We start from the raw sequence: 27,538 nt of genomic DNA, 5'->3' as shown, positions 1-27,538 counted from the left end.
TAAATTAATTGAATTAGCAATGTAATCGTTTAATTTTATTTTTAAATTTCTCTCTTCTCTATTTCCTTCCCATTTCAATAGCAATAATATATTTATAATATACAAATTTAGAATAGAGATTTCTCAAGGTCTTGTAAAATGATGTCATAATAATTGGAAAATCACTTATATACAATTAATACTGAGGTTAAGTGTAACTTTTGGCCTGAAAATTATTATTATTATTATTATTATTATTATTATTATCTAAATAATTTAGGGAAATTCCACATGATAGCATCCAGTTTTCATAAAACGCTAATGGTAGCACTTTTGTAAGATTTTTCAACATGGTAGCATCTAGTTTATGCACTATCTAACTGCCGTAACATTTTTCGTTAAATTTTTGTTAATTTCCGTTTAATTCATCATTTTGTAAGATTTTTTCACATGGCAGTATGCTGTTTTTGCTCTCAAATGATTAATTCACCATTTTAACGTTTAATTCACTGATTAATTTATCAACGCTCTTAAATAATGTAACGATTAAGTAGTTATGTATTAGTGTTTGGAATGCACCTTTTGAACTTATGAAATGCACTTTTTGAGCTTATAAAATGCGCCTTTTGAATTAGTTATTAGTGCTTGTAATGCATCTTTTGAACTTTATAATGCCAATAATTTGAATGAAAATAAAATTGTTACAATATTTAAGGGCGTTCATAAATTAATCGGTGAATTAAACGTTAAAACGGTGAATTAAACATTTGAGAGCAAAAATTGGATGCTACCATGTAGAAAAATCTTACAAAATAATGAATTAAACAGAAATTAATAAAAATTTAACGGAAAATGCTACGATAATTAGATAGTGCATAAATTGAATGTTACCATATAAAAAAATCTTATAAAAGTATTACCACTGACGTTTCATGAAAACTAAATGCTACCATATGGAATTTCCAAATAATTTACTATCTACACCATAATATTGAGATATGTAATTATGATGATATACAATTCATCTCCCATGAAAGTACGCATTTGTGTATCGTACAATCATATAATATAAGAGATTTGTTATTATCATAATAATTAATGCATCTAATTAAATTCCGAGATGGCTTTATGTTTGTGTTGGAACACAACTTCGTCTAAATCATAATAAGCACATTTGGAATGAAATTTTCAATTGCATGGGTGGTTACTAATACATCAATTGTCTTAAGTAGGAATGAAATTGAGAAAGTCCTCTTTAGAAACTCAAACGCATAGTTTTTGGAATACATAATTATGGAGAATAAATTGTTGGGAAGTTTTTATTAATGGTGAAAATTAGAGAATTCAAGAAGATTTGATGAAAAATTATGGATTAGCCTATTGATCAGACTTATAAGAAAAAAAAAGAAATGAGATAGTTTTAAGGGGGATAAGGAAGCCAACAAAAGGAAAATATTTACCTTAGTGGGGGCTAGAGGAAATATTTACTCAATAATTGGATCGAAAATCATACCACATTGCTTACTTCGATGAATTTTTCTTCCGATTCAAATAACTCAATCCAAACAGTCTCCCTATGTTGATAAATCTTTGAAGCACCCTAACAATGATATACCATGTTTTAAAAGATCAAACAACCTACTCATCAGAGAAAAGATTAATTAAGTTGGATATTAGAGATTTTTAAACATGCCATATAATCTGTAACATCATTTCATTTCATATAAGTACTCATTTTACTTAAAATTTGGATGCAATAGTAGTCTTTCTAGTATGATTCATCATCATCCAATCCAATATATCCTGCCCATAGAAAACTATGAACAGGGTCTGGAGAGAGAAGGACGGCAGCAACTCATATCCTTGGAGAAGAGCGCGGCCAAAGTCCCCCCGGCTAGAGAAAGATATGGAGACGTAGCTATATGAGAGAAAAGACCTATAAAAGAAAATAAGTAGACCCACCTACAGAATAAAAGGGGACAAGAAAACTAATAAAGAAACATGAGGAGCGGGATGACAGGAACCTACGAGAGCATCATTAATCTAAAACATGGATATGACGCCTCCAACTACCCCTATTCCTAGTCAGGCCCTTGGAGAAGTTTAGCTCCCGCAAGTCGATTTTTATCTATTCGTCCCAAGTTCTACTGGGTCTTCCTCGACTCCTCTTACCCTCTATTATAATACTTTCTACTCTCCTCACAGGGGCGGTGAAAGTCTTTCTCTGCATATGTCCAAACCATCTCAATCTATTTTCGCGCATTTTTTCCGAAATAGTGGTTACTCCTAGTTTGTCTCTAAACTCTTGGTTCCTAATTCTATCCATCAATGTGTGCCTACACATCCACCTCGGCATACGCATTTCTGTAGCTTCCATCTTATGTTCAAAAGAATTCTTAATAGGTCAGCATTTGGTCCCATATAGCAAAGCAGGTCTGATAGCCGCCCAGTAGAATTTTCCTTTTAACCTGCTTGGAAATTTCCTATCACATAGTACCGCGGTGGCTGCACGCCACTTGATCTTGTATGCGATGGTTTATATCTCCGTCAATCTCTCCATCCTTTTGAATGATCGATCCCAAATATTTGTACTTTTTGATATGATTGAGATTCAAATTTGCAACTTAGCCTTTTTTTTTGAAAAATAAAGCAACATATTACAAAAGCAGATAAAGACAGTTAAGGTACATCAAAGGAGAATTCTATTTGAATGAATCCAATTTGAAAAATAAAAAAGAAATAAAAATACCAAAAGGATGATTCAAATTCGTAACTTAGACTTCAAATACCATAGAACACAACAAACTAAAACTTCAAACTATGAGAATCAGGTTAGAACACAACAAACTAAAACTTCAAATTGTGAGAATCAAGTCTTGTCTCAATTTAATTATGTTGCATTTTTTCAGGTTAGGTTCCAAATTTTGATTCTTAGTGCCTTACGCCTTCTCTAACCTTCCTCCTCCCTTCACCTATCTTATACTAGAACAAAATGATGATTGAGATTCCAAAATTATATAATTTTGTTAACGGGTTTGTACACATCAAGAACCCACATAAGGTCGGAGAGTTGGTTGCACATAAATTTGATGAGGTTCCATCATAAATCCAATTGGTAATAGGAGTAATAGTCTATCAAACTTACATATTAGTCGACTTATCTCTAATTGTTCGATGTAAGTTCACATATGTGTTATTTTTCCAACGCAAAATTTGTCAATTACTATAACACCGTTGACAAAGTAAAAAAAAAAAAAAAAAAAAAAAAAAAAAAAAAAAAGAAAAGAAAAAAAAAGGAAAAAAGTTTCTCTTTCTATATATCCCCATCTATGTTCAAAGGTAGAGCAATAAGAGCACCTTACCTTGTCACCCCACCACCATAAATGCAAATTGCAACCCCCCTTCTCAATTCTCACCCATTTCTCTCTAAAACTACGCTCTTAGCAAATAGCAATTACTCCTCTCTGCTGCCACTTCCCTTCTTCACCTGTTCCCTACCCTTCTCCTTCTGCTTTCCATCTCTCTCTCCGTATTCATCTTCACAACATTGACCTTTGCCAGCTTTTCATCAATCCAGATCTTAATTTTCCTCTCCTTAATTAATCAATTTCTCTTGTAAGTTCACAAATTATTTTCCCCTCTTTATTTTTCTTGTATGTTTATATGATTTGTTTGGTTCATATAGCCGAGCCTAATCTTTTAGACTCGAGGCTTTCGCATCTGTTATTTGGCATGTATTTGTAAGTAAAATGTTTCCACAACGAGAATTATGGATTAGTCTAGCACTGGAAGGATTTTCTTCCCTCTTGTAATAAGAGTTTGATTCTCAATAGTACGTGACAGATCTCTGTAGAATTTTCCGACCTTACTTTTGAATATAAAAAATGTTTCTATTAAAAAACATGTTAAAAAAAGTTTTTTTTTTTTAAGATTTGAGTTTTTTTGCTCCATATTGATTACTTTCCATGCATTTTCTAACTTTTTTATGGTGTTCTTAGATATGTTAATGGCTTTAAATTTAAACCTAAATGTGAACGTTTTTTTTTTTTTAATGTTTTTGAAGAGAGAGAAAGAGAAGGTGAAGAGGCGTGATCTTCGTTGGCGTTATAATCTGTGTCAAAAGCAAACAAAATATTAGGGAAAAACATAAATAAAGGTGGCTAATTCGGAATTAATGGTATGTCAAACACCCCTTTTCACACTGTCAACCCATATTTTGTAGAAGTATTTCTTTTTTTTTTTAATTATATTATTTACTATAAATTTCACGTCTACGATGCGAGTAATTTTATTATTATTATTATTATTATTTATTATTATTATTTAATATTTTTTAAAAAATAATTACTTTGAGAATTATGAATCGAGCTTACCAATTAAAGATTTCGACCAATAATGGAGCGATTTTTGTTTATTCCATTGAATAAAAAAATTACTTATGATTTATTTTTAAATAAACTCACTAATTAATATTGTCAAAATAAACCCATATATTTTTTAGAACTATTTTTAAAAATTCTTTGTAAAGTTAATCAATTAGGAGTAAACATTAGTTTGGTATATTTTTCAGCAATTATGTTGAATAAGGGAATTTATTTAATAATAAAAAATAGTTAGTGTTTATTTCAGTTGATGTAGCTCGAGTAAAAATCAGTTTATTTTTTACAATTTTCGAAGGTTTTTTTCTACCCGCACTAATTTATCTTTTCTTCTTGTGTATAGGGATCCTTATTGAATTAAAAAATTGTTAAAAATTAAATTAAAAGTTAATTTAGATTTTCTCTTTCTTCTAAGACATTAGTCAAAGGGTTTAGACTTTAGACTTCCAAAACAGAGAAATAAAAACCAGAAACCACCCCCACGAGTCAATCTAGTAAAGCTTAAGTCACCCCAAAAATTACAGATGAGAGAGAAAATAATAATCCTATAACAAGACAAATTATTACGCTTCAAGAAATTAGGGTTTTTTTGGGTGCACTTTACTGTTCAACTACTTACTGTTTCTGCTCTTATTATTCACTCCCATTTTTTTCTTGTTTGTTAGATCGAAATATGCAGGAAATAAAACAGGATCTGGCTTTTTATATTATAGCAAATTAAAAATAATTTAATTTACTTTCAATCCTCAGGTATAATATTTAATTTCTTCTTTTCTTTATTATTTTTATTTATTTTTTGTTCATTTTTTTAAAATTTATTTAATAATTAGTTAATGGTTTTATTCCTTTCACTTTTGCGACAGAGGTTAATTTGAATTCAGTCACCTACAGAAAACACGTTAATTCTCTTTATCTATGGGAATTCTCTAACCTACCCGAAATTCGACCCCTAAAGTTTGGTGTACTAAACCTATATAATATTGCTGAATTTCCTTAATGAGTTAGTTTTATACATCAACTTAGCCTTACCTAGAAGAAATCAATTGTTACTAAAAAAGAAAAATTATCACATTTTTGAGTACCCATTTGAGATTATTGCAAAACCCAATATCTCAAATTATACAAATTTAACAAATTTTAATTTTTAAAAATTTTTAATATCATTTTCTTATGGTTTTTATGTCTATATATTTTCATGTAGATGTTGTAAAGTGGGAATACATCATCAACAACACAAAAAGTGAAGAAAAATTAGCAAAAAAAAATGTTTCAGCCTAATATGTTTGAAGCACATCATCAACTGCTAGATATGACAAGTGGGCATAAAACTCCAGATCATACAGAATTAGGGAAGATGAGAGATGATGAATTTGAAAGCAGTAGATCCGCTACTGAGAATCTGGAGGGTCTTTCGGGTGATGATCAGGATCCGAATCAACGACCCAAGAAGAAACGGTATCACCGTCATACCCAACACCAAATTCAGGAAATGGAGAAGTATGTAATCTTTTTTTTCTAATTAATTTCTTAAATTTTAATTAACGACTATAATATGGTCGTCGTTTTTGTAAATTATGGGTCAGCGTGATAATTAGAAGGTTCTCTCTGTTACTTTTTTTACCTTATGATAAGGGTTAGATATGAAAATTATTCAACTTTAACTGATTACAAAAAAAAAAAAAAAAAAAATACCAAGAAGTATGAATAATCACAATTTTAAAGAGTATTTTACTATAGTAAACTCGGTAATCGAATGATTTCCTAGAGTAAATTCGGTAACTGAGTAACTTGTTATAGTAGGTTTTATTTTAATAAAACAAATTAAAATAAAATGTAAAAAAATGTTGAAAAACGTTGAAAAAATTTTCTATTTTTATTATTATTCATAATTTTTATGTAAATTTTAAAAATTTTTCTCTACTTTTACATTAATTTTCAGTTTACTTTTTTGGTGAATTACCTAATATAACGAATTATCGAGTTACCCAAATTTACTCTAATTAAATGCCCCTCTAAAGTTGAGATTATTTATAGTTAATTAATAAGTGAAATTATTGTAGGAAAATCATACAAAAATTAGATTATTCAAATAAATTTTCAATAAAAAAAGTGGTCGCTATTCTATAGTCGTCTTCTTTAAGAGTATTTTTCAGTGATTTTAAAATGAATTAATTGTAGTCTGATTATGTATTCATAATTTTTGGGTGTTTTTTTTGGTGAAGTTTCTTCAAGGAATGCCCACATCCAGATGATAAGCAAAGGAAAGAATTAAGCCGTAGATTAGGGCTAGAGCCTTTACAAGTCAAGTTTTGGTTCCAAAACAAGCGCACTCAAATGAAGGTATATATCTACATAATCTAATTGTAATAATTATTTTATATTTTATCTAAACATTTAAAGTATTATCTTTTTTTATCATTAGGAGTATTGTCTTATACCCTAAATCAATAATTTGGCAAAAATTCATTAATTAATATCCAACATTTCATATTAGTCTTTAATGTTTAGAAAGTTTGTCGTATTTTTTTTATGTATAACAATAATAATTCATTTAGAGCCATTAATCCTTTAGTATAACCTCTAAATAACATGTTTTTTTTTTATGTATAGTCATGCTTAGTTAATATTATATGTATTGATTAAAAAATCGTGCTTTAATTTATATGAGTTAGAATAAGAATAACTTTTAAATTTATTAAGAGGATATGGGTTTAATTCCTATTGCCCTTCTTTTGTCTCCCGTCTATCTTGTAGACTAAAATTTATATGTAGGGATAAATTATTAAGGTCAAATATCCACTAGTACAAGTAACTGTCATTTAAATAGTTTTGTGATTAGTATTTCTCATTAATGTCTTATTCCTATAGCTAAGATTAAAAACTAACGCTTTTAATTTGGTTTTACTTATATTGTCATTGTGAAAATGACTACTACATCTAGCTATTAGTTAATGTAACCTACTAATCAATTTCATTATACTTGGCCATCGTATAATTATATAGGCTCAACATGAAAGATCAGAAAACCAACAACTTCGATCGGAGAACGACAAGCTTCGAGCTGATAACATTAGGTTCAAGGAAGCCTTAAGCAATGCTACTTGTCCCAATTGTGGAGGTCCCGCGGCCATTGGTGAGATGTCTTTTGATGAACAACAATTAAGGATCGAAAATGCTCGACTTAGAGAAGAGGTAATTCTATATCGTCTTTTTTGTTGCAACATTTCTCCATATATGATCGCAAATCGAAAAATTAGAGAGAAGTTGACTAATTTATAAGCTTAATTACTCCTCTTATTACCAGCATTTGGATTTAGAATGGAACCTTATTGAATTTGTGTACAGACAACTTTCTTTCTTATGCAAATCTTGTTGTATATAAGCACTATAACAAATTTATCATCGTCTATTCAAGAAAAAATGTTCGCAACTATTAAAATACGGAATATTTATTTGAATTCATACAAATACGCTCATACAAATAAATTAATTTTTTAGTTAAATCACGTACCACATAAGATGTACATAACAAAATAACTATATATATTCTCTCAAAAAAATATGAACAATAACGTATTCTAATTATCAAGATATAAAATGGTCAAAGTAATAATTCAAGGGTGAATCTATTATATTAGTATATAGGATGAGTGTTGAACACTAATCAGTGCTATCTTAGTCCAGACCTAATAAATTCTCACTTAGGGCTAACACCCTTATAAAATTAATTATAAAAAATTGTTATCTTAAATCGTGTAACATACTATAATTAGTTATTTATACTACCAAGAGATGAATATTATGGTTTATGTGTATCATAAATTACCCAACACGAATATTATGGTTTTTATGTATCATAAATTACCGAACACATAGCCTAAAACTGGTTATAATTTTTTTATTGCGATTTGTGAAAACGATAAATAAATTAGGTGACGCTAATTATTTTTCTTATTAATTCATTTACATACTCATTCTTAGGGGTGGATAAAGCCCAATTCAAACCTATCAACTGACAGAATTTAATAAGTTATATCTCCAAATATTCTATTAAGTGTATTAGTTAAATTGGTTAAAATATTAGTATATAACAGCATTGTCCTAAGTTCAAGTCTTACTATCAACATTTTTTAAAAACAATACTTAATAAATTGACATGATTTGATTTTATTTTATTTTGGATCAAGCGCTTGCTCATACTTGCTTTCATTGACATATTGAAAATAATGCAGATTGATAGGATATCAGGCATAGCAGCAAAGTACGTAGGAAAGCCCTTAGTGAATTACTCAAACATACAAAACCAAGGACTACACTCACGCTCTTCCCTTGATCTTGGAGTTGGGAGTTTTGGGCCACAATCAGGTATGGTAGGTGACATTTATGGCTCATCTGGAGATCTCCTACGAACCGTTGCTCCGCCAACGGAGGCAGATAGACCGATGATCATCGAGCTTGCGGTCGCAGCCATGGAAGAACTCATTCAAATGAGTCAGTCTGGTGAACCTTTATGGGTTCCTAGCCCTGATAACTCTATTGAAATGCTTAATCAAGAAGAGTATTTTAGGACATTTCCTCGTGGGATTGGACCTATGCCGTTAGGTCTTAAATCTGAAGCCTCAAGAGATTCTTCAGTTGTGATCATGAATCATATGAACTTGGTTGAGATTCTTATGGATGTGGTAAGCCTAACATAATTTCTAAAATTCAATTTAATATCAATATCTTTTTGGTTATTTGATACTAAATATTGAATTGATTCAAATTTTAAAAAATTTGAATCTTGCTCTGATACCATATAATGAGTAATACAAAAAATATATAACACCGACTAGCTCTAAATGTTAGAAATAAGTAGTAATGAAAATGAATTTCATTTTTCATTTTCATATAATTTGTTATTTAGTTCTCATGGTAGTGAAGTTTTCACTCTCAAATTTGTGTTTTCTTAATTTTTTGTTATCATTTAATACCATTTAACTGGTCAAGAATTGGAGAGATGGATAGAAATAAATTTCGCGACAAAAATGAATGATTGGAGTAGCTTTCCTATGTTTAATTTTCATTACCATTTCGCAGAAGAATATGAACTAATTAAATAAAAAATTTTAATTTATTGATATCTTGATCAACTTTAACTAATTTCCATAATTCTTAAAAAGTTATATGTGTGTTTGTAGAATCAATGGTCATGTGTGTTCTCTGGGATAGTATCAAGAGCTATGACCCTAGATGTTTTATCAACTGGAGTTGCTGGGAATTACCATGGAGCATTACAAGTGGTAATATTGATAATTAACCAATAAATTTAATTATCAATTAGAATTTTATTACATTATAATAAATATAAAAACTAATTTTTGATTGAAAATATGCACAGATGACAGCAGAGTTTCAAGTCCCATCACCACTAGTTCCCACACGTGAGAACTACTTTGTGAGATACTGTAAGCAACATGGAGACAGTACATGGGTAGTGGTTGATGTTTCATTAGATGGTCTTCGTCCTAGCCCTATTCCAAGGTGCCGTAGAAGGCCTTCTGGTTGCTTAATTCAAGAACTTCCCAATGGTTACTCCAAGGTATTGTATTAGGGGAAAACCCTAGATGACTTATTTTTGTTAGAGTATATATAACATATTTTATAGACTTTAATTATAAGTTTAAGCTTTTGGTTGAGTCGATTTTTTAACATGATATCAAAAGACAACGTGACAAGAGGTCACGGGTTCGAATCTCAACCACCCCTCAATAAAAGTGGAATATAAAACGTCAGGTATGAAGAGGGCATATGCTGTATTCACAATTCTTACCCAAATGGGCTCTCGTGTAATTGAGTGTGTTAGAGTATATAACATATCATGAGGCCTCAATCATCAGTTTAAGCTTTTGGTTAAGTTGGTTCCTTGACAATTTTAATATGCTCTATTTTGCACTATCTCACGTATATTTGTGTTGGTGTGGCAAACCTCATAATGTTCAAATTAATGCTATTACGTACATGATTGTTCTCACTGTATAAATGATTAGATAGTGGTTTAAATACCGGTCAATTAGCCATTAACTTGGTAATTATGCATTAGTAAAAAACCTAAATAATGCCTTTAAGTTAACTTTAATAAGATCAATTGATACGAGCTTATATATATGTTTATTTGTATTGGTTTACATAGCTGATTCGTATGTTCTAATAAATGCTTTGATATTTTTATTGTTGAAATTTATTTAGGTGACTTGGGTTGAACATGTGGAAGTGGATGATCGAGCAGTGCATAACATATATAGGGCACTGGTAAATTCCGGGCTAGCCTTTGGAGCTAAACGTTGGGTTTCTACTTTGGATAGACAATGTGAAAGGCTTGCTAGTGTTATGGCTAGCAATATCCCAGCAGGGGAAGGTGGTGGTATGTTAAATTTATAATTATTTCAAGTAATTATTTTTCTTAACTCAAATCTCATAGTAGGAATGTTCAACGCTTGAAATTTTGTGATTCAAAGTAAATCATGTTAAGAATCTAATTATGTGCATTTATTTCTTATTTATATAAAGTTGCATATGCTGTTTCAATCACTAATAATTTCTTTGTTATTATTAACAATGTTAAAATTGTGCTCATCTAACACCTTAAATTATGTCTTGGTGGAAGTCATTTAATGACATTGTGGTAATAGAATAAGTGAACCACTATAGAATTATCTGTGGTGTTTATAATCAACTAGTGTAGAATTTCGTGCAATGCACAGTTTTTTTAGCATCGACTACATATATTAAAAAAACTAAAGTCGAAGATATTATGCAGTATAAACACTCAATTTTAACGGTTATATGTATAAATTAAGTCTGTAATTTTGAAAATTTTTAATAATATATTCTGCAGTATATTATATTCTCTAATTTACTCAATTAAACTATAAATAAATGCTAGTCAAAGATACTTTAATTGTAGTTATATTACTCAAGATCAAATGACATGTTATTTTTCATTAGCCAATACATGATAACTATTTGTCAAATTCTCTTGAAGTTTGGCACTTGAAAATTTTCAAAATATTTAGCATTATGTATGATTCATATGAATATATGTCATTCTTTGAAAACAATGTGGCAGTTATAACAAGTGCTGAAGGGAGGAAGAGTATGCTGAAGCTAGCAGAGAGAATGGTAATGAGCTTTTGTGCAGGAGTAGGAGCATCTACAGCACACACATGGACCACATTATCAGGGAGTGGAGCTGATGATGTTCGAGTTATGACCCGAAAGAGCATGGATGATCCAGGAAGACCCCCAGGCATTGTTCTTAGTGCTGCTACTTCTTTTTGGTTGCCTGTTTCTCCTAAACGGGTCTTCGATTTCCTGCGTGATGAGAACTCCAGGAGTGAGGTACGGTACACTAAATCACAAATTGCAGTGAGAGACGCATTACATATACGGGTTAGAAAGCCTAATCAATACAACTTAATTAAAGAGGAAATCAAAATGTGGGTTTTATGTTTTGAGATCGTCGACGTTCTCTCACAAGAGTAGCCGTAAATATATTACATAAATAAATAATTAATTGTCAAAATATATATATTACATTATTACATAAATTGTTGATTGTCAACAAATATATTTATATCACAAATTTTTGTGAGAGATGGTCTCTTTGATAGACTATCTCTAATTGGACCGACCCATCATATATTTTTTAATTATTGTATGTAGGCATTAAGAATTATGAAATTAGACATTTAAGATATTGAAAATAGACATTAAGAATACGATAAATAAGCATTAAGGATAATATAAATAGCCATTAAAAACACGATAAGTATACATTAATTTTTAATGGGCTGGACTTGAGATATGTCTCTCAAAGAGACGGTCTCTCAAGAGACTAACCGATATATTTATTATCCTCATCATTAACCATGGTATAGAAGTTAATATTATATTCATTTATACAGTGGGATATCCTATCAAATGGTGGCCTAGTCCAAGAAATGGCTCACATAGCTAATGGTCGTGATCCAGGAAATTGTGTATCCCTCCTAAGAGTCAATGTAAGTATTTTCACCATCTTGAAATTCTTGATTGAAATAAAATATTTTCTTTATTTGTTAACAATCACTATCTAATACATGTAGCCTTAGACGAACAATCTATTGTTTATATAATCAAGGCCAATCTTTTAGGTTGAGACTTTGATAATATGTTATTGATGTTATAAAATATTTAATATATTATCGTCATTTAATTAATAATTATCTTTTATAATTTGGTGTTGCATTTATATTAAGTAAATAAATTTATTTTTTAATGTAAAATTTTAAAATTATTGAACATGTTTAAAAAATCATTGAAATTTAACATATTAACTTAAGTTTATATTTTAAATTAATTTATCCGTTAGTTTGCTGTTAACTAACAAAATTAATCAAATACCTACAATTATTTTAATTTTCGGTCTCTCATCTTAATTTTTTGATGAATTTAATATGAACAATCTTTTTATCAAGTTATTATCATGTACTTCCTTTATTTGAAATTACTTGCAACATTAAAAATGTTGTACTATTATTTATTTATCACCTTAATTTGTGATTATAATTTAATTTATAAGTTAAAACATAATCAATTGAGATTTTATTTGATTCGTTTTAATTCAAAAATTATTAATGTAAAATTTCTTATAATTTTTTATATTAATGACTAATTAATTAACGTATTGAACTGCGAGAAAAATAAAACGTTGTAAGTAATTTAGAATTGCGGGACACAGGAATACATTTCCATTTCCCTTTTTAGTAAGACAAATTTACAATGATTTTTGGTTGATATTGTAGAGTGCAAATTCAAGTCAAAGCAACATGCTAATACTCCAAGAGAGTAGCACCGACTCAACGGGCTCCTATGTCATCTATGCACCAGTAGACATCGTAGCTATGAACGTAGTTTTGAATGGCGGTGACCCAGACTACGTGGCCCTCTTACCATCGGGCTTTGCCATACTACCCGACGGGCCTGACGGATCTCACGGTGGTGGGTCCATCGAGGTCGGGTCTGGCGGTTCATTGCTGACAGTTGCATTCCAAATCTTAGTGGATTCAGTTCCTACAGCCAAACTCTCCTTGGGTTCTGTTGCAACAGTTAATAGTTTGATTAAATGCACTGTGGAAAGGATTAAGGCTGCTGTAGCCGGTGAAAATGCTTGATCAATCAAATCCATTCATGAACCTTTGCTCATGGTAAGCCATCTTACTCACTTTCTTACATATTTTTTTCATCATCATACCCAGTGTATCTTCCTCATAGGCAAACTTTCTTATATATTCAGTCCTTGATAATCTTGTGCATTCCATAAATTTCATCTTTTTGCACTACAACAAAATTAACTTTTAGTAGCATATATTTAGTGACGACATTGAAAAATATGTCACTAATTTATATTGTTAATGTTATACTCCCTCCATTTTTTTTGTTCTTCTCGTTACTTTTTACACGGTTTTCAAAGTAAATTTCGAGTATTAATATCTTTAAATATACATCATAAAAAATTGTAAAAAAAATATATTAAAAACTATATATTAAGACGAATCTAACGAAATCTCACATGAATATATTTTATATCTATATATGTTTTAAAAATCTTAATCAAATTTCTCTCTTCAAAATAAAATATTTTGAACGGTAAGAACGTTAGAAACGGAGGAAGTAATTATTAGTTTTTATTTTAAATTTCATTATAAAGTGATTTAGTGACAATTTATTTGTTATTTAGTAACATATGTAATTAGTTGTCACTATAGTAAATACCACTAGATTTAATGTCGCTAAAAATTTTAGTATGATTTTTTTTATTTCGCTGTTAAAAGGTCTATTATATGTCAGTAAAGCTACTAAATATGTCATTAGAAATTCAAAATAAGAATATTTAAATTAAATATTACTAAATGTATGCGGCTAAAAAATATTAGTGCGTAGTAGTGTTTGGACATTTCTTGCCCTAATCTTTACAGCACTAGTATAAATACAATGTATATATAGGGCAAAATTAAATAGTTAATCTTTACAGCACTAGTATAAAATAATGTTGGGCGTTAGAAAGCGTAAAAGTCAAAATAGTCCTATATATATTGCATATGATTTCTTGTTTGAATTTCTAGATTAAGCAACTAAAGGGAGTGTGGGTATGACACATTATTTTTTGTGTGTGAATATATTTTTGCAGCACGCTTGATTAGTAGAGGAATGATAAAAAGATTAAGCAAATAAAGGGAGTGTAGGTGTTCAAACCTTTTGGGACTTTAACGTATGATCCAAGGAGGAAGTCAAGAACGCACCTTGTGAAATCCTTGTAATGGATTCATCAGATTCAACTGAAGACGGTTTTAATGATTTTATCTGTCTAATTTCTAGGAGAACACATTAACGGCTATCATTCATTACAAGGAAATTGGGTTCGGGTATTGACTTCACCATTAAAATAGTCGTAAAAAAAGTTGTATGGACTAAAATATATAATCCTCATAAGCATGTCACCCCCTTCCTACCTTAACTTTTTTTGTTGTAAGCAATTTTTGGCTAACTTAAGCCAAATTTAACTCAAGACTTCTTAGAATTAAAAAAACCTTGTTGCATATGAGTGTTTTGGTAAAATTAGGCTGATCAATCAAGCGTATGTTTTTGCTCCCTTGTTTAAGATTAATGAAGGACTTTTAATTTGATGCTTTTATTAACTAACTTATCTTTCGCTTTCCTTTTTGTAAGGATGTCTTATAAATTTAGGGTAAGTTTATTATGAATTTAGTTTATGCTATTCTTCTTTAATATTTCATAGACAATTTTATACTTTTTACTCTTCATTTTAATTAATCATAAATTTTAATTTACACTCTTTAAATTTATGATTGGTATACAGTACTATTTAGCATTTTAGCGTAAGTCCATCAACAAAGAGATCAACAAGTATTAAATGGATAAAATTGTGTACATTTATTTTGGATTAATGAAACAATTTTCATTTTTTAAAAAAAAAATCAAAATTTAATCAGTTAGCATTGTGGTAATAATATATTCTAGGCCTAGCAAGTTTTATTTTATTTAGAAGTTTACAAATATTCATGTAGCATTTTATTTTTGTATATGTAAGCAGCAATTTTGGGGCTAAGGTTTAAACTCTAATTTTAGTTGTTACAACAAAAAACATTAAATTTACGATTAGTATAACTAAAAATATATACTTCTTTCTTTTCAAGTTATTTGTAATATTATAATATTATTTATTCGCCACTTTTAATTTGTGATTAGTTTTTAATCCATAAGTTAAAATTTAGTCGAGTGAGATCTTGTTTGATTCGTCTCAATGCAAAAATTATTGATATCAAATCTGTATAATTTTAAACTATACATAATTAGAGATATTAGGAATTAAATTAGTGTAATACACCGAGTGAAAAATCGAATGTTGCAAATATTTTGGAACAAATGAAGCTTAATTTTGAGGGTGTTAATTATTATTTACATATTATATTAGGAAAAATAAAAATTTAGAAAGGCAATGTCTTTCATTTGTCCAAAAGAAGTTCCGCCACCGAATACATACGAACTCAAGCTCGAACTAACGTATAAGGTGAAACAATAAATTGGTGATGTACATTATAATAGTACATACTATTTGTTATAATTAGTGTTGAAGTCATACATACGATTACTTCTTTATATGTATAGAGTTGACCTCACACTAAAAGTTGTTGATAAACTTTTATTGCTTTGCTCATACTAATTTAATTTCTTTGAAGTTCCATGTGTATACATTCTGCAACTCTATCATTTAAAGCTTATCTGTAAAACTCCTTCATATTTAAAGCTTTGTCTTGCCAAATATGGTACTAGCTCATTTTTTGTAGCCGTACGTACACTTTGTGAAATACTCTATCAATATCTGTGAAATCCTCACACTTTTTAATTTATTTTGTTGTTTTAACTTTAAAACGGTCAAACTTATATTATAAGATGCAGGGTTGCGCAACATTAACTTCACTCAGTCTTTTTCATTTTAAGAATCTCTTTTTGAGGATCTTTCTCGTACCGAGAGATTCTTCAGCCGCATTCACCTTTACGGGTATGAATTGTTTTCTTCTTTCCCTCCACAGACCTTTATTATAGTTCCTATGAACGAGATACATTAACATTGGATACCATAATAATGTTGATTTTAACTTTATAATTTATATTTTGTGTTGTATTCTCGCCGTTTAATTTATTTTCACACATCTTCATTTCTTCATTTTCTCTGATTTTTAATTTTATCTATGCAATTTAATAATTCCTACTAATTTTTTAATATAGAAAAAAAGTCATTTGTAAGTAAGAGGCTAAAAATTAAGGTGATAAATACTACTATGTGGATTTCTAGTTAACATTAAATACTATTGTATGTATATGTAGTACTACTAAATGCTGATATACAACTGGTTAACTTTTAGAATGGAAGTTCTATATATAGCAATTACAACTATTTGGCCAAATGTAATGTCTCCGAAATATAGAGACGGAATTACACATAATATACTTTCTGTGCTTTTGAACGTGCTACACTTTATTTAAATATATGAGTTTTTAAGTTAAGTAGTATTTAAAATAATATTTTATCGGTATTTAAAATAAGTGAATTAAAATATACAAATTCAGGTTATAATCCATGTAATAAGTGTAACTAGTACTTATTTAATGTTTAATATTTTTCTTATTTTTTAACTAAATACGATATCGACAAATTATCTACCTTTGATAAGGTTATATACTTATTAGCATATACGATAATAATAAATCCTAACTTTAGGGTTTAACGTTCAATAATAAGAATTTATTACAAATATTTAGGACTTCGCATTATTATTGAGTTATTGTTTGATTTTACGTTTTGAATATCATCCTAAACATTAATTTATTTAGCATCAAATTATGAAAAAACAAAGTATGACAATAAGGGTATGTCATGATTAAGAAAAATTAGAATATTTCTATAATAAATTTTACAAGACTGAATAAAAATAAAAATTTGAATTAGAACTAATAATGCAAGAATATACACAGCCTCCTTTCCTATGACAATAATGTTTTTGGTCCTTACATATATTCCACAAACTTCATTTTAACATTTATAACATTTTTATATTTCACATAGTCTTTAAATGTTTCAACTAACTTTATAAAAATATTTTTTTGTTAGTTGTAGTCTCCATATATTTTCCACTAACTTTCTTTTAATATTTTTATGATGTCTATAGTCCCTACTTTTCCTTCATCAAATTTATTATTTAATAAAATAATATATTCATTATTTAAAAGATTTAATTTTTCTTAATTTCGGTAAAAAGTTATTGTGGAAAGTTTATTAAGTAACGGAAGGTGTAATAATTAAGGCAACAATCTTAGATGAAAAAAAAAAATAAATACTACTTTTTATTCAGCCTAATTGTTTCTTTTTTTGGCACTATTCACTTATCACTCTTAATTTGTATTTTACTCTTAAATTAGAAGTTAAAACATAGTCATATGAGATCTTGTTTGATTCGTATCAATACAAGGTCAATACAGGATTATTAATATCAACTTTTATAATTTTTAGTTAAGAATAATTTGAGATATTAATGATTAAAATATTACCTCAGTAAGTGTGAAAGTCAAATAGAACAGTTGGGCCGAATAGTAGAGATTAAGAAATAGGTACTTTAGGTTGTATGTATAGCTGGGTAGGAGTATTAGATGGAATAACCGCAAAGAATTAAAGAGGGGAGGTAGGAATAGATAAGATAGGGAAAAATGGTTATTTATGATGAAAATTTTAGCAGATACAAGAAAATCAGCAGACCAACAGATTCTCAGCAGCACAACTCTATGATTTGCTTCTGTTTCTATTGGCAGCAGCTGCAGCAGGCTAGCCAACCAGCCACCTCTCTCGCTTCCCAACATTTCTATTTAATACTTGTCAGTTGTCACTCTTGCCATCAAAAGCAAAATAAAGTAGGTGTTTATGGTATATTTGAGAAGAAATTCCCACAATATTGCAAAATAAAAAAATAATTCTCATTTTCCTTAAAATGGGAAAGTAATTCCCACTTTACCGTCCACGTAGGATTATTTTGAAATTTTTTTTTTATTTTTTATCCAACATAGTCTTTAAATGTTTCATCTGGCGATTTTCTTCAATTCCACTAACTTTCTTCAATGAAAGTTTATTACTTTGTATTTGCAGAATATGGATCATTATCCCGTTATAGTGTATTGGGGTGGGGAAGTAAGTTATACTGGATCCGATGTTGGGTATAATGGAGGATTAAATACAGTGATGTTTATCCATCGTCAAAATACGACTTTTGAGGTGTTTGTTAGCAAAGTCTATGATGTAATTGGTTGTGATCGCAACTCTTTTATGTTAAAATTGGAGATGAAATATCCGGTGACTGGAAAAAATGTGTTAGTCCCGATTAAGAATGATGAAAGCATAAGTGCTCTTGCTTATGCGGCATCACAAGCCCCTGGAACGGCAATGGAGGTTTATGTTGAATTGGTTGCAAATTTGGATAATGCGAGGGAAGTCATGACTAGCATGGAACTTCCAGAATCAGGTCCTAGTGTACGCCATGATACATTCACAGAAATGTTAAGTAACCCAAATTACGTTAATGAGCACTTGGATGAGATTACCTCTCCAACTCATTCACGTGGCATTGGTGGTGGTGTAAGGAACACCTTTTCCACGAGTCACTTGGGTAGCTTTAATGCGAACGAGGTTGACTCTTTAGATCAGGAGGATGAGCATATTGATTCTGATTCAGAAGAGGACGATGAAAGAAGAGAAGCTCTAGATGCAGCGATTAGAGATGGTGCTCCATCTCAAGATTGGCTTAGAATTGATGAGGTTGATCAAAGATTGATTGATGCATGGATGACCTGGAACGATGACAACTCCATGAATGAAAATGGAGACTTTAGAATAGGGCAAGAGTTTAGCTCCTTAGACCACCTTAAGAAGAATGTTAAAGCATGGGCGATTTCTAATAATAGAAACTTCCGTGTAATTGAGTCGGAGCCTTCAAAGTACGTTATCCAATGCACTAATGCGGAGGATATAGGTTGTGAATGAAGGATGTGAGCTGTTATGACCGCAACGGGATCATTTAAGATTGTGCGATATAAGGGTCATAATCAAGATTGCTCAGTACATTACAGTGACGACCATCCCCTCCTTACTTCTGAATTTGTTGCTGATCTTATCGTGGATATGATTAGAGTTGATCCAGCGTTTAAGGTGAAGTCAATCGTTAATTTTGTAATGGATGCACCGTTGAAGCGTCCTCGTAACTCGTGTACCTTTTGTGGATGTAGTGGTCATAATAAGAAAACATGCCCTCGAAGGTCAACAAAGTATGTTTTTTTTTAAATTTTGTAACAACATGTTGAATCTGATAATATTTAAATGATTTTTATAACACTTATGTATGTTTCAGCGATCATGGCGATGCCGGGCCCAGTAGCGGAGGTTGACGAGTTCACACCATCTCATCGACCGGTGTGCAAAACAAAAGGGGTCGGGGGTTGTAGTTTAACAAGCTTTGTATATTCTTATACGACTTGAACTTCTTGTATGAGTTTCCATAATTGTAATATATCTTTGCATTAGTTTCATAATTATTTTTTTCAAAACAAGCCGGTTCGTAATTGATTATTATGGAATGGATGGTATTGAACTAGTTTAATGCATGTTGCGTTCACTATTTTAAAATGAAAGAAAAAAAAAATTAAGGCAAAGAAAAAAAAAAAATCAAGTCACAAGCAAACCGCCACATGAAGTGGCGGTTTACCTGGACCAAACCGCCACTTCAGATGGCGTTTTTGTGGTTAAGGCAAACCGCCACTTGAGATGGCGGTTTTATCTGAAAAAAAAAATTAAATTTTTCACGTGGACGGTATTCTGGGAAATATTTTCCCAAATAATGCAAAGTGGGAATTATTTTTTTTTAAGCCATATTTTGGGAATAGACTCTATATATGAAATAAGAGTTTATAAAATATAAAGTAGGTGCTTATAGTATGTAAAGTGGGTGTTCATGATTGGTTGGTGTTTATAGTGTGACAAGTTATTTATGATATCCGAAGCATGTGTTTATGATTTATGGTATGTGCAGTAGGATGTTTTAATATTTATTAAAGTAGATGTTTAATGCATATGGGTTTTCGTATTTGAAGTAGGCATTTATGGTATAAGTAGGTTTTATGATATACATAAAGTAGATGTTTTATGTATATAAAGTAGGTGTTTCGGATATGTTAAGTATAAGTTTATAATATGTAAAGTAGATGTTTAATACATGTGAAGTAGGGGTTTGTGGTATGTGTAATAGGGTTTATAGTATGTGTAGGGTATGGTTTATGCTATGTAAAGGAAGTGTAGGTGTTTATGATTTTTGAAGTATGTATCTAGGATATATAAAGTAAGTAGGTGTAATATATGTGAAATAGAGATTTATGATATGTGCGATAGGATTTTACGATATGTATAGTAGGAAGTTTTAGTATATGTGAAATATAATTTTATTTTATGAAAATTACGATATTAAGCTAATTGTATTATTATCTTCATCATCAATCTTATTTTTATCGTCAAATTCGATCATAAACTTATCAATAATTAAAACTAGCTAAAATGAACAAAATATTTATCAGAATTTTTTCAAATATATTAACACATTAATAAAATATTCAACATAAATTAAAAATATTAACCTGTATTATATTTGTATTGATTTTGAGATTTAATATTATCAAATTCAAGCATTAAATCTTGCATTTATGTTTAGTTTTTGGATTTTAACTAGATTTAATATAATTTTCATATAGAAATATTAGAGGAAGTTACATTTTATTTATCTTTATTTTATATTTAAGGGTTACGTTTGTGTGATAATATACAAGCTTTTGTGTGATAATATACAAACTTGTGGGGTTAGCGTTAGCTCCACTCACGATCTTTCTCGAGTTGAGAGACTCTTTGGCTACGCTCTTCTCTGTGAATATGAGTTACCACTTACTTTCATTCCCTAGACCCTGCTCATAGTTTTCTATGGGCGGAATATACGGGGATGTTAATAATGTTTTTTTTTTTTTTTGTAAATGTTAAAATCAGTTAGCTTTTTGTAGGATAAAATCAGTTAGGCTTTTTGTAGGAAGTTCTCACAATGATTGTTGTTTGAAATTTTAAAATTGAACTCAATTTTGTCCCAAACAACCTCAATTGATATGACTCGTTCCTCATTTTTACTGCTCTTTGGATAAAATGAGTTTTTGACTAGATTTTTAGAGCCTAGAGGTACTCCACAGCCATTTTTGCACGAGAAGCGAGGAGGGAGAAGCCTAGAGAAACACCCAACATTAATGGAGATGGATTATTGGGTATCCATCCCTAAAGTGGAGCTCCATGCCCACCTCAATGGTTCCGTCAGAGATTCTACTCTACTGTATCTCTCTCACAATTTTCTTTCCATTTTGCACTGTCCTTAATGATTTTCCGCAAATTGTAATAATAATGCTCCATATTAGTTTCCCGATTTTGAATGTTCTTGTGTTTGTATTGAATTACAGAGAACTTGCTAAAGAATTGGGGGAAAAGGGAATAATTCTTTTCTCAGATGTGGAACATGTAATCCTCAAAAGTACGTATACTTTTATTGATTTTATGTTAGTTTTTGGGTTTTTCTTGATGTTGGTAGTTGTAATAATAGTAATTCTGGTATGCAGATGATAGATCTCTAACTGAAGTGTTCAAAATGTTTGATTTGATTCATATCCTTACAACTGATCATGATACTGTCACCAGAATCACCAAAGAAGTATGATTGTTTTTCTTTTTGCTATTAGAATTATGGTTCTTTTTGCTTCAATTTCATCGAAATAGCTAGGTATTGATTCTAGTTATGATGGGTTTTCTACTTTTAGTGTTGAAGTTTTGTGTCCCTTGAGTCCTGTTTGATTCTTGGGCATGTTGATACATCGAAATAGCTTAATTACACATTAGATTTGTAATGTTATTACTTCTTAATCCAAAACACTCTAACCCTCTCTTCTCCAAACCACAAACCACCATTTTAGAGCATCTTGAAAGCTTCAAGAAAGCTTTAATTTCATCAATAAAACATCTAGGCTTGGGGTGGACGAGGCTCACATTGGGTGAACTATGTTAATACCTGTTGTGAATGGGCTATCAAAATGGTGAAGAAACAATAACAAAAACAAGTGCAAAGACAAACAACCAAAATAGAGCACAACAATGGAAGAAGCAAAACACAAGAAATATATGAGCTATCTAAGGATACCTCCCCTCATACAATGCTTACTATCATTAATATTCAACATACATCAATGAGAAGCCTCACACAAGCTTTGAGAACACACTCACAAAGCAAAGACCTCACCTTAAATGGTGGTCTCTCACAAACAACCTAATACAAAGATGAAGGAACTCTAATGGTGTAAACCCTAGTTGCCTCACTTGTATTAGTTTCTCCAATACCCTAATGATGTTCTAAGACTCCTTATATAGCCCCAAAACATATTAGACAAATCTAGGACAAAAGGCTTAAAAGCCCACAAAAAACAGACGTAAAACAGAAACCTGCTGCTTCGCGTGTGCTGAATTCCGCTCGGGTCGAGCGAGAGTCCAGAGGCCACTGGAAGGCAGCAGCTCCTTGGCTCGACAGGTCGAGCTACCCCCTTTTCGTACTCCCTTGCTTACATCAAGCCACTCCAAGCCACCCACCTTGATCACTTCATCAAGTGGTCCAAAACATATACTTCCATACTCCTTTGCACACACAACGTCATCCTCGATTGTGCAAGATAGAGCATGGGCAACCAAGTGATCGGACCCATCACCAAGGTCATGGGAATTGGTTCTTGACTCAACAATACCTTGGCTGTTTTATTGTTAGTCAATTTTGCATAATTGTTAGTTCTTATATAAGGAATTCTGATATGGAATTTTTTCCAATTCAATTGAATGCTCAAATCATTCATCTCACGCTAGATTAGATGTTCAAACTTTAAACAAAATAGCTTCGTTTTAATCCTTATGATGGTTTTTTATTTCCTATTGATTAAGCATGAAGGATGTGGAAGTTCAAGTGGAAATTTCTTCAATTTTAGCCAAGTTTTACGTTGGATGTGGAAGGTGAATTTTAAGATAGGAGAGTCAGAAAGATTCCACTAGTAGTGCGTAAGGGACCTTTGGGGAGGAGGGTATTCAAACTTGGTATTCGATTCAAAGTTGTACTTAGTGTAGAAAGGTTGCATGAAATTGGGATCGTTGCTTGTTACTTCATTTTTCATGATGTTTTATCTATATTTTGATAGGTTGTAGAGGACTTTGCTTCCGAGAATGTGGTCTATTTGGAACTAAGGACTACCCCTAAGGTACTAAGCTAAGACAGTTGGAGTAGAATCTGAATTGCAATATGAAGTTTCTAACTGTACTTAAATTAAGGTGGGAGTAATTTTGTGCATTTGATTGAGACTGCAGAGGAACGATTCTAGAGGAATGACCAAACACTCATATATGGAAGCTGTGGTTGAGGGTTTAAGAAGAGTTGATGCCTTCAACATTGATTTTGCTTTGACTGAAACTGAACTATGGAAGAAAGGGACTTCATGTCAAAGGAATAATGAGTGTGGCTGCCTTTCTAAGAGGAAGATATATGTTAGACTTCTCCTCAGCATTGATCGACGTGAGACTCTTGAAGCTGCAATGGAAACTGTATGTATTGTCTTTTCTGGAGTTAAGTTATGATTTTGGTATTTTATCGTTGCAACTATAATAGGGAAGTTTATTCAGGCTTGCATATCTCTGTTTATTGCTTAAACCTTAACGGCCCATTTGGTTAATTGTACTAAATGGTGGTAATGAGAATGATTTATAGTTTAAAATTTCATCAAAAGTTCCATGTCATTCCCATGGTGATGAAACTTTGATCACAAAAAAGTTTTTTTGTTTATAAATTTTCTTTACCACCTAATACCACCTCTTCCAATGGTAATGTACTGGATTGAAGTTTTTGAAGAAAATGAAATGATTGAAGTTGGATACGCATAGCCATCAAGGTAGCAAGAGATTTTTTTCAACCAAAATTACACTAATTTTCTTTCCCATTACCATCATTTGATACTATCTACCAAATGGGCCGGTAAGGTAACATTCTAAATTTTGCAAATCTGATTATAGGTTAAGCTAGCATTGGACATGAGGAATTTGGGAGTGGTCGGCATTGATCTATCAGGCAATCCAAAAGTTGGAGAATGGTACGAGTCTTAACGGAAAAGGTTCCCTTGTCGTCGTGTTTTCCATTTGCTATTGTTTTTAATTTTTAATTAAGCTGTTATCCTTGCGGGCATGTTCGCCTTTTGTTGCAGGACAACGTTTTTGCCAGCTTTGAGATTCGCCAGAGAGCAAGGTCTTCGTGTGACACTGCATTGTGGGGAGGTATATGTTGGAATTTATCCATATGTACTCCTTAATTTCCTCTATAATGCTTTCATTTAGACTAAGAATCGCTCTGATTAGCATGTCCGTAACCTTAGTGTCGTCTAGGTCCCTAATCAGGAGGAAATTCATGGAATGCTGGACTTTCTTCCAGAAAGGATTGGTCATGCCTGTTGCTTGGAAGAGGATGCATGGAGAAAATTGAAAACGTCAAAGATCCCGGTTTGTGCCACTATATTCTAAATATCATTCGTTAACATCATTACTTTTTCTTCGTAAATTTGTGCAAAATGTTGCGTGGTATGAATCTATGCCATCGACTAATGCAGACATCCTAGAATCTTGACTCCACCTGTGCAGCTAGAGCCTTAGTGGCTCGAGTGTCATGTGGCCTAATCTCATGGTCAAGGGAGTTATTGTGTTGTCACTTGTAAACCACGGTCCACTAGGTTAGGTTCCCGCTTCCCCTGTCTTGGTTCCCACTTCCCCTGTCTTCATTCACATCGAGTTATGCAATAATCATGGCTGGTTAGCCTTTCCTTGTTCTATATGGTTTATTGTTCACCCATACACTGGCTCCCCTTTGTCAAAAACTTGCATAACAAAAGAACCATCCGATCGCCCATGTTGAACCACTGACCTGGTGGTTGGTATAACCCTAAATTTGACATGATGTTATCCGACCAGTCTTGACCTGATCTTTGATCAGACACCCTTTTTGACGGCTTGCACATCCTTGTGCAACCTTCTGACATTCAGTCAGTATTTTCACTCCCAAGGAACTACTCCTTCCATTCCATTGAAATTGCTACACAACATTTAGAAAGCTTTCACTTCAATTTGCATTTTGTAACAAATTCAATGAAGTTACAGGAGGTGTTTGGTAAAATAGCTTATTGGACAAATTTGGATTTTTTTGATACAAATATAGGGTTGTATGGTCAAACTATCTAATGCTAATGTTTGGTAAATTAGCTGGTTCAAACAGCTTATTGGTATGCATTAGTTGTTTTTGAACAAGTTGCTCATAATAGCGGGTTCAAAATCAGCTGGTAGAACCAGTTATAAAAAATCATTCGGCAAATCAGCCACTAGAATCAGCTATTAGCTGTTTGCCAAACACCCCCATAGAGGAGTACTTCTATTAGATGATCTTTGTCCTCTATCTACTTTTTTCTTTGTTAATTTTTTTAAATTTACTTTCGTTGATTGTTTACATATCCCTTGCCTGAGTTTGTAGCTAATACACCCATTTGGTATATATCAAACAAGCAAGTAAAGCTGGATTATTATTGATTATACATTTCAATTTTGTAGGTTGAAATATGTTTGACATCCAACATCCGAACTAATACAATTTCCTCGATCGCTGTTCATCACTTTGGTTTGTCTCTCTAGCCGAATCTCTAATTGTAGCCTACAACCTCTCAAGATCGAGCTAATTGAGCTTAAGCTCTTTTAGCACTTGAAGCACATCCTGTATCTTATAAGTTTTATTTGACAGCTGATCTATACAGCACGAAACATCCACTTATTCTATGCACCGATGACAGCGGAGTGTTCTCTACAAGTTTATCAAAAGAGTATGCCATTGCTGCTGCCGCGTTTGGTAGGCAATAGGCATTCAATAATTAGTCGAGTAAAAATTGTTTTTCAACGAACAAGATTTCCGTTCTAATACTTGTTTTATTTTCTTTATCTACGAAAGGTCTTGGGAAGAAGGAAATGTTCCAGCTAGCAAAGAATGCAGTTGAATACTCGTTTGCCGAAGATAAAGTAGTAAGCGAATTGAAAGATTTCTTCGATACGGTAGAAGCTGAGTTTAGCTTATGATGGATGGTTATGTGTTGCTATGAACTTTTATTAGTTTTTTACATGTTTGAAACGCTCGTAAATGTCATTTCCTACACGAATCCTTATATAAAACGGATTTTTTTTAATTAAAGTGATAAAAAGAAATGTGTATTTTGATTTAGAATCATATTAATTTATTATAGGTCTTTATAAAGTATTTAGGACGTATATTTTCAACCATATTCAATGTCGTAGATGATCGTGTTCCGTATCTATTCTATATTGAAGTATGTTTTTGTATCCCTTCTATACTCAAACGCATACCACCTTATTTTATTTCACCCATACAACCATATTTAGTGTCGTAAATATTCATATCCTGTATCTTGAGATTAAATCTCACCTTCTTATTGCCTATCCTATAATCCAAAAGAGTTGATATGCTCGTCTCGTAATGTAATCGTAGTATAGTCTACTTAATCAAGATTTGGGCATCTTGACTTTGGTTGTTGTCTAGAAATCTAGATTGAACTATAATTAAATTTTAAGTGGCAGGTATGAATAGGTATGATATATGGGTAGTCATACATGGATTAGGTCAATGGTTCTAACTTTGTCTATTAAATAGGTATGATAGATTCATTGAAAAGAGATCTATATATGATACTTAAATAATTTTGAAAAAAGAAAGAACACATACTCTATTATTTAATCATCTACTAATATTCAAAAAAAAAAATTTGAAATTTAGATCACTTTATAATTTTAAAAAAATTTTTATAATTATTATCGAGTCTGTTTAAAATTTCCAACATATAAAATAATTATGAAAAACCGATAAACATTATTGGCGATTTTCATCATTTCATTA

The 27,538-nt window shown here is 31.2% G+C and overlaps 3 protein-coding genes across 5 annotated transcripts; all 3 read left to right on the top strand.

Annotated features, from left to right (window-relative positions):
* Positions 1-3,334: 3,334 nt before the first annotated feature.
* On the top strand, positions 3,335-14,977 carry LOC130823833 (homeobox-leucine zipper protein PROTODERMAL FACTOR 2). 3 transcript variants are annotated; one of them, XM_057688628.1, is made up of 14 exons: positions 3,335-3,594; positions 4,043-4,156; positions 5,024-5,108; positions 5,560-5,855; positions 6,581-6,698; positions 7,362-7,550; positions 8,591-9,040; positions 9,539-9,640; positions 9,739-9,939; positions 10,587-10,761; positions 11,467-11,738; positions 12,305-12,400; positions 13,184-13,585; positions 14,569-14,977. In XM_057688628.1, the coding sequence occupies exons 4-13, from the start codon at positions 5,623-5,625 to the stop codon at positions 13,550-13,552; spliced, it is 2,205 nt and encodes a 734-aa protein (XP_057544611.1). In that variant the 5' UTR covers positions 3,335-3,594; positions 4,043-4,156; positions 5,024-5,108; positions 5,560-5,622; the 3' UTR covers positions 13,553-13,585; positions 14,569-14,977. The 3 variants fall into 3 exon arrangements, with proteins under 3 accessions (XP_057544611.1, XP_057544613.1, XP_057544612.1); XM_057688630.1 differs by lacking the exon at positions 4,043-4,156 and having other exon boundaries at positions 3,341-3,594; XM_057688629.1 differs by lacking the exon at positions 5,024-5,108 and having other exon boundaries at positions 3,341-3,594.
* Positions 14,978-18,570: 3,593 nt separating this feature from the next.
* LOC130824028 (uncharacterized) lies at positions 18,571-20,019 on the top strand. Its single transcript, XM_057688892.1, has 2 exons — positions 18,571-19,769; positions 19,853-20,019. The coding sequence occupies exon 1, from the start codon at positions 18,601-18,603 to the stop codon at positions 19,486-19,488; it is 888 nt and encodes a 295-aa protein (XP_057544875.1). The 5' UTR covers positions 18,571-18,600; the 3' UTR covers positions 19,489-19,769; positions 19,853-20,019.
* Positions 20,020-21,583: 1,564 nt separating this feature from the next.
* On the top strand, positions 21,584-27,233 carry LOC130824067 (N6-mAMP deaminase). The gene is made up of 11 exons (XM_057688949.1): positions 21,584-21,859; positions 21,984-22,054; positions 22,140-22,231; positions 23,751-23,810; positions 23,917-24,150; positions 24,616-24,692; positions 24,804-24,873; positions 24,982-25,095; positions 26,191-26,257; positions 26,378-26,482; positions 26,582-27,233. Exons 1-11 carry the CDS (start codon positions 21,777-21,779, stop codon positions 26,704-26,706), a joined length of 1,098 nt encoding a protein of 365 aa, XP_057544932.1. The 5' UTR covers positions 21,584-21,776; the 3' UTR covers positions 26,707-27,233.
* Positions 27,234-27,538: the final 305 nt, after the last annotated feature.

This window comes from Amaranthus tricolor, chromosome 9 (genome assembly GCF_026212465.1).
Source record: "Amaranthus tricolor cultivar Red isolate AtriRed21 chromosome 9, ASM2621246v1, whole genome shotgun sequence".
In the NCBI taxonomy this organism is placed as follows: Eukaryota; Viridiplantae; Streptophyta; class Magnoliopsida; order Caryophyllales; family Amaranthaceae; genus Amaranthus; species Amaranthus tricolor.
This window is presented reverse-complemented; position numbering and strand designations above follow the sequence as displayed.

Bases quoted from the DNA above. Each gene is read 5' to 3' on its own strand.
- LOC130823833 (XM_057688628.1), top strand. From the start codon at position 5,623: ATGTTTCAGCCTAATATGTTTGAAGCACATCATCAACTGCTAGATATG. The intron at 5,856-6,580 runs GTATGTAATCTT...TTTTTGGTGAAG, and splicing joins CAAATTCAGGAAATGGAGAA to TTTCTTCAAGGAATGCCCAC. The intron at 7,551-8,590 runs GTAATTCTATAT...AAAATAATGCAG, and splicing joins ATGCTCGACTTAGAGAAGAG to ATTGATAGGATATCAGGCAT.
- LOC130824028 (XM_057688892.1), top strand. From the start codon at position 18,601: ATGGATCATTATCCCGTTATAGTGTATTGGGGTGGGGAAGTAAGTTAT.
- LOC130824067 (XM_057688949.1), top strand. From the start codon at position 21,777: ATGGAGATGGATTATTGGGTATCCATCCCTAAAGTGGAGCTCCATGCC. The intron at 21,860-21,983 runs GTATCTCTCTCA...ATTGAATTACAG, and splicing joins GTCAGAGATTCTACTCTACT to AGAACTTGCTAAAGAATTGG. The intron at 23,811-23,916 runs GTACTAAGCTAA...TTGAGACTGCAG, and splicing joins AACTAAGGACTACCCCTAAG to AGGAACGATTCTAGAGGAAT.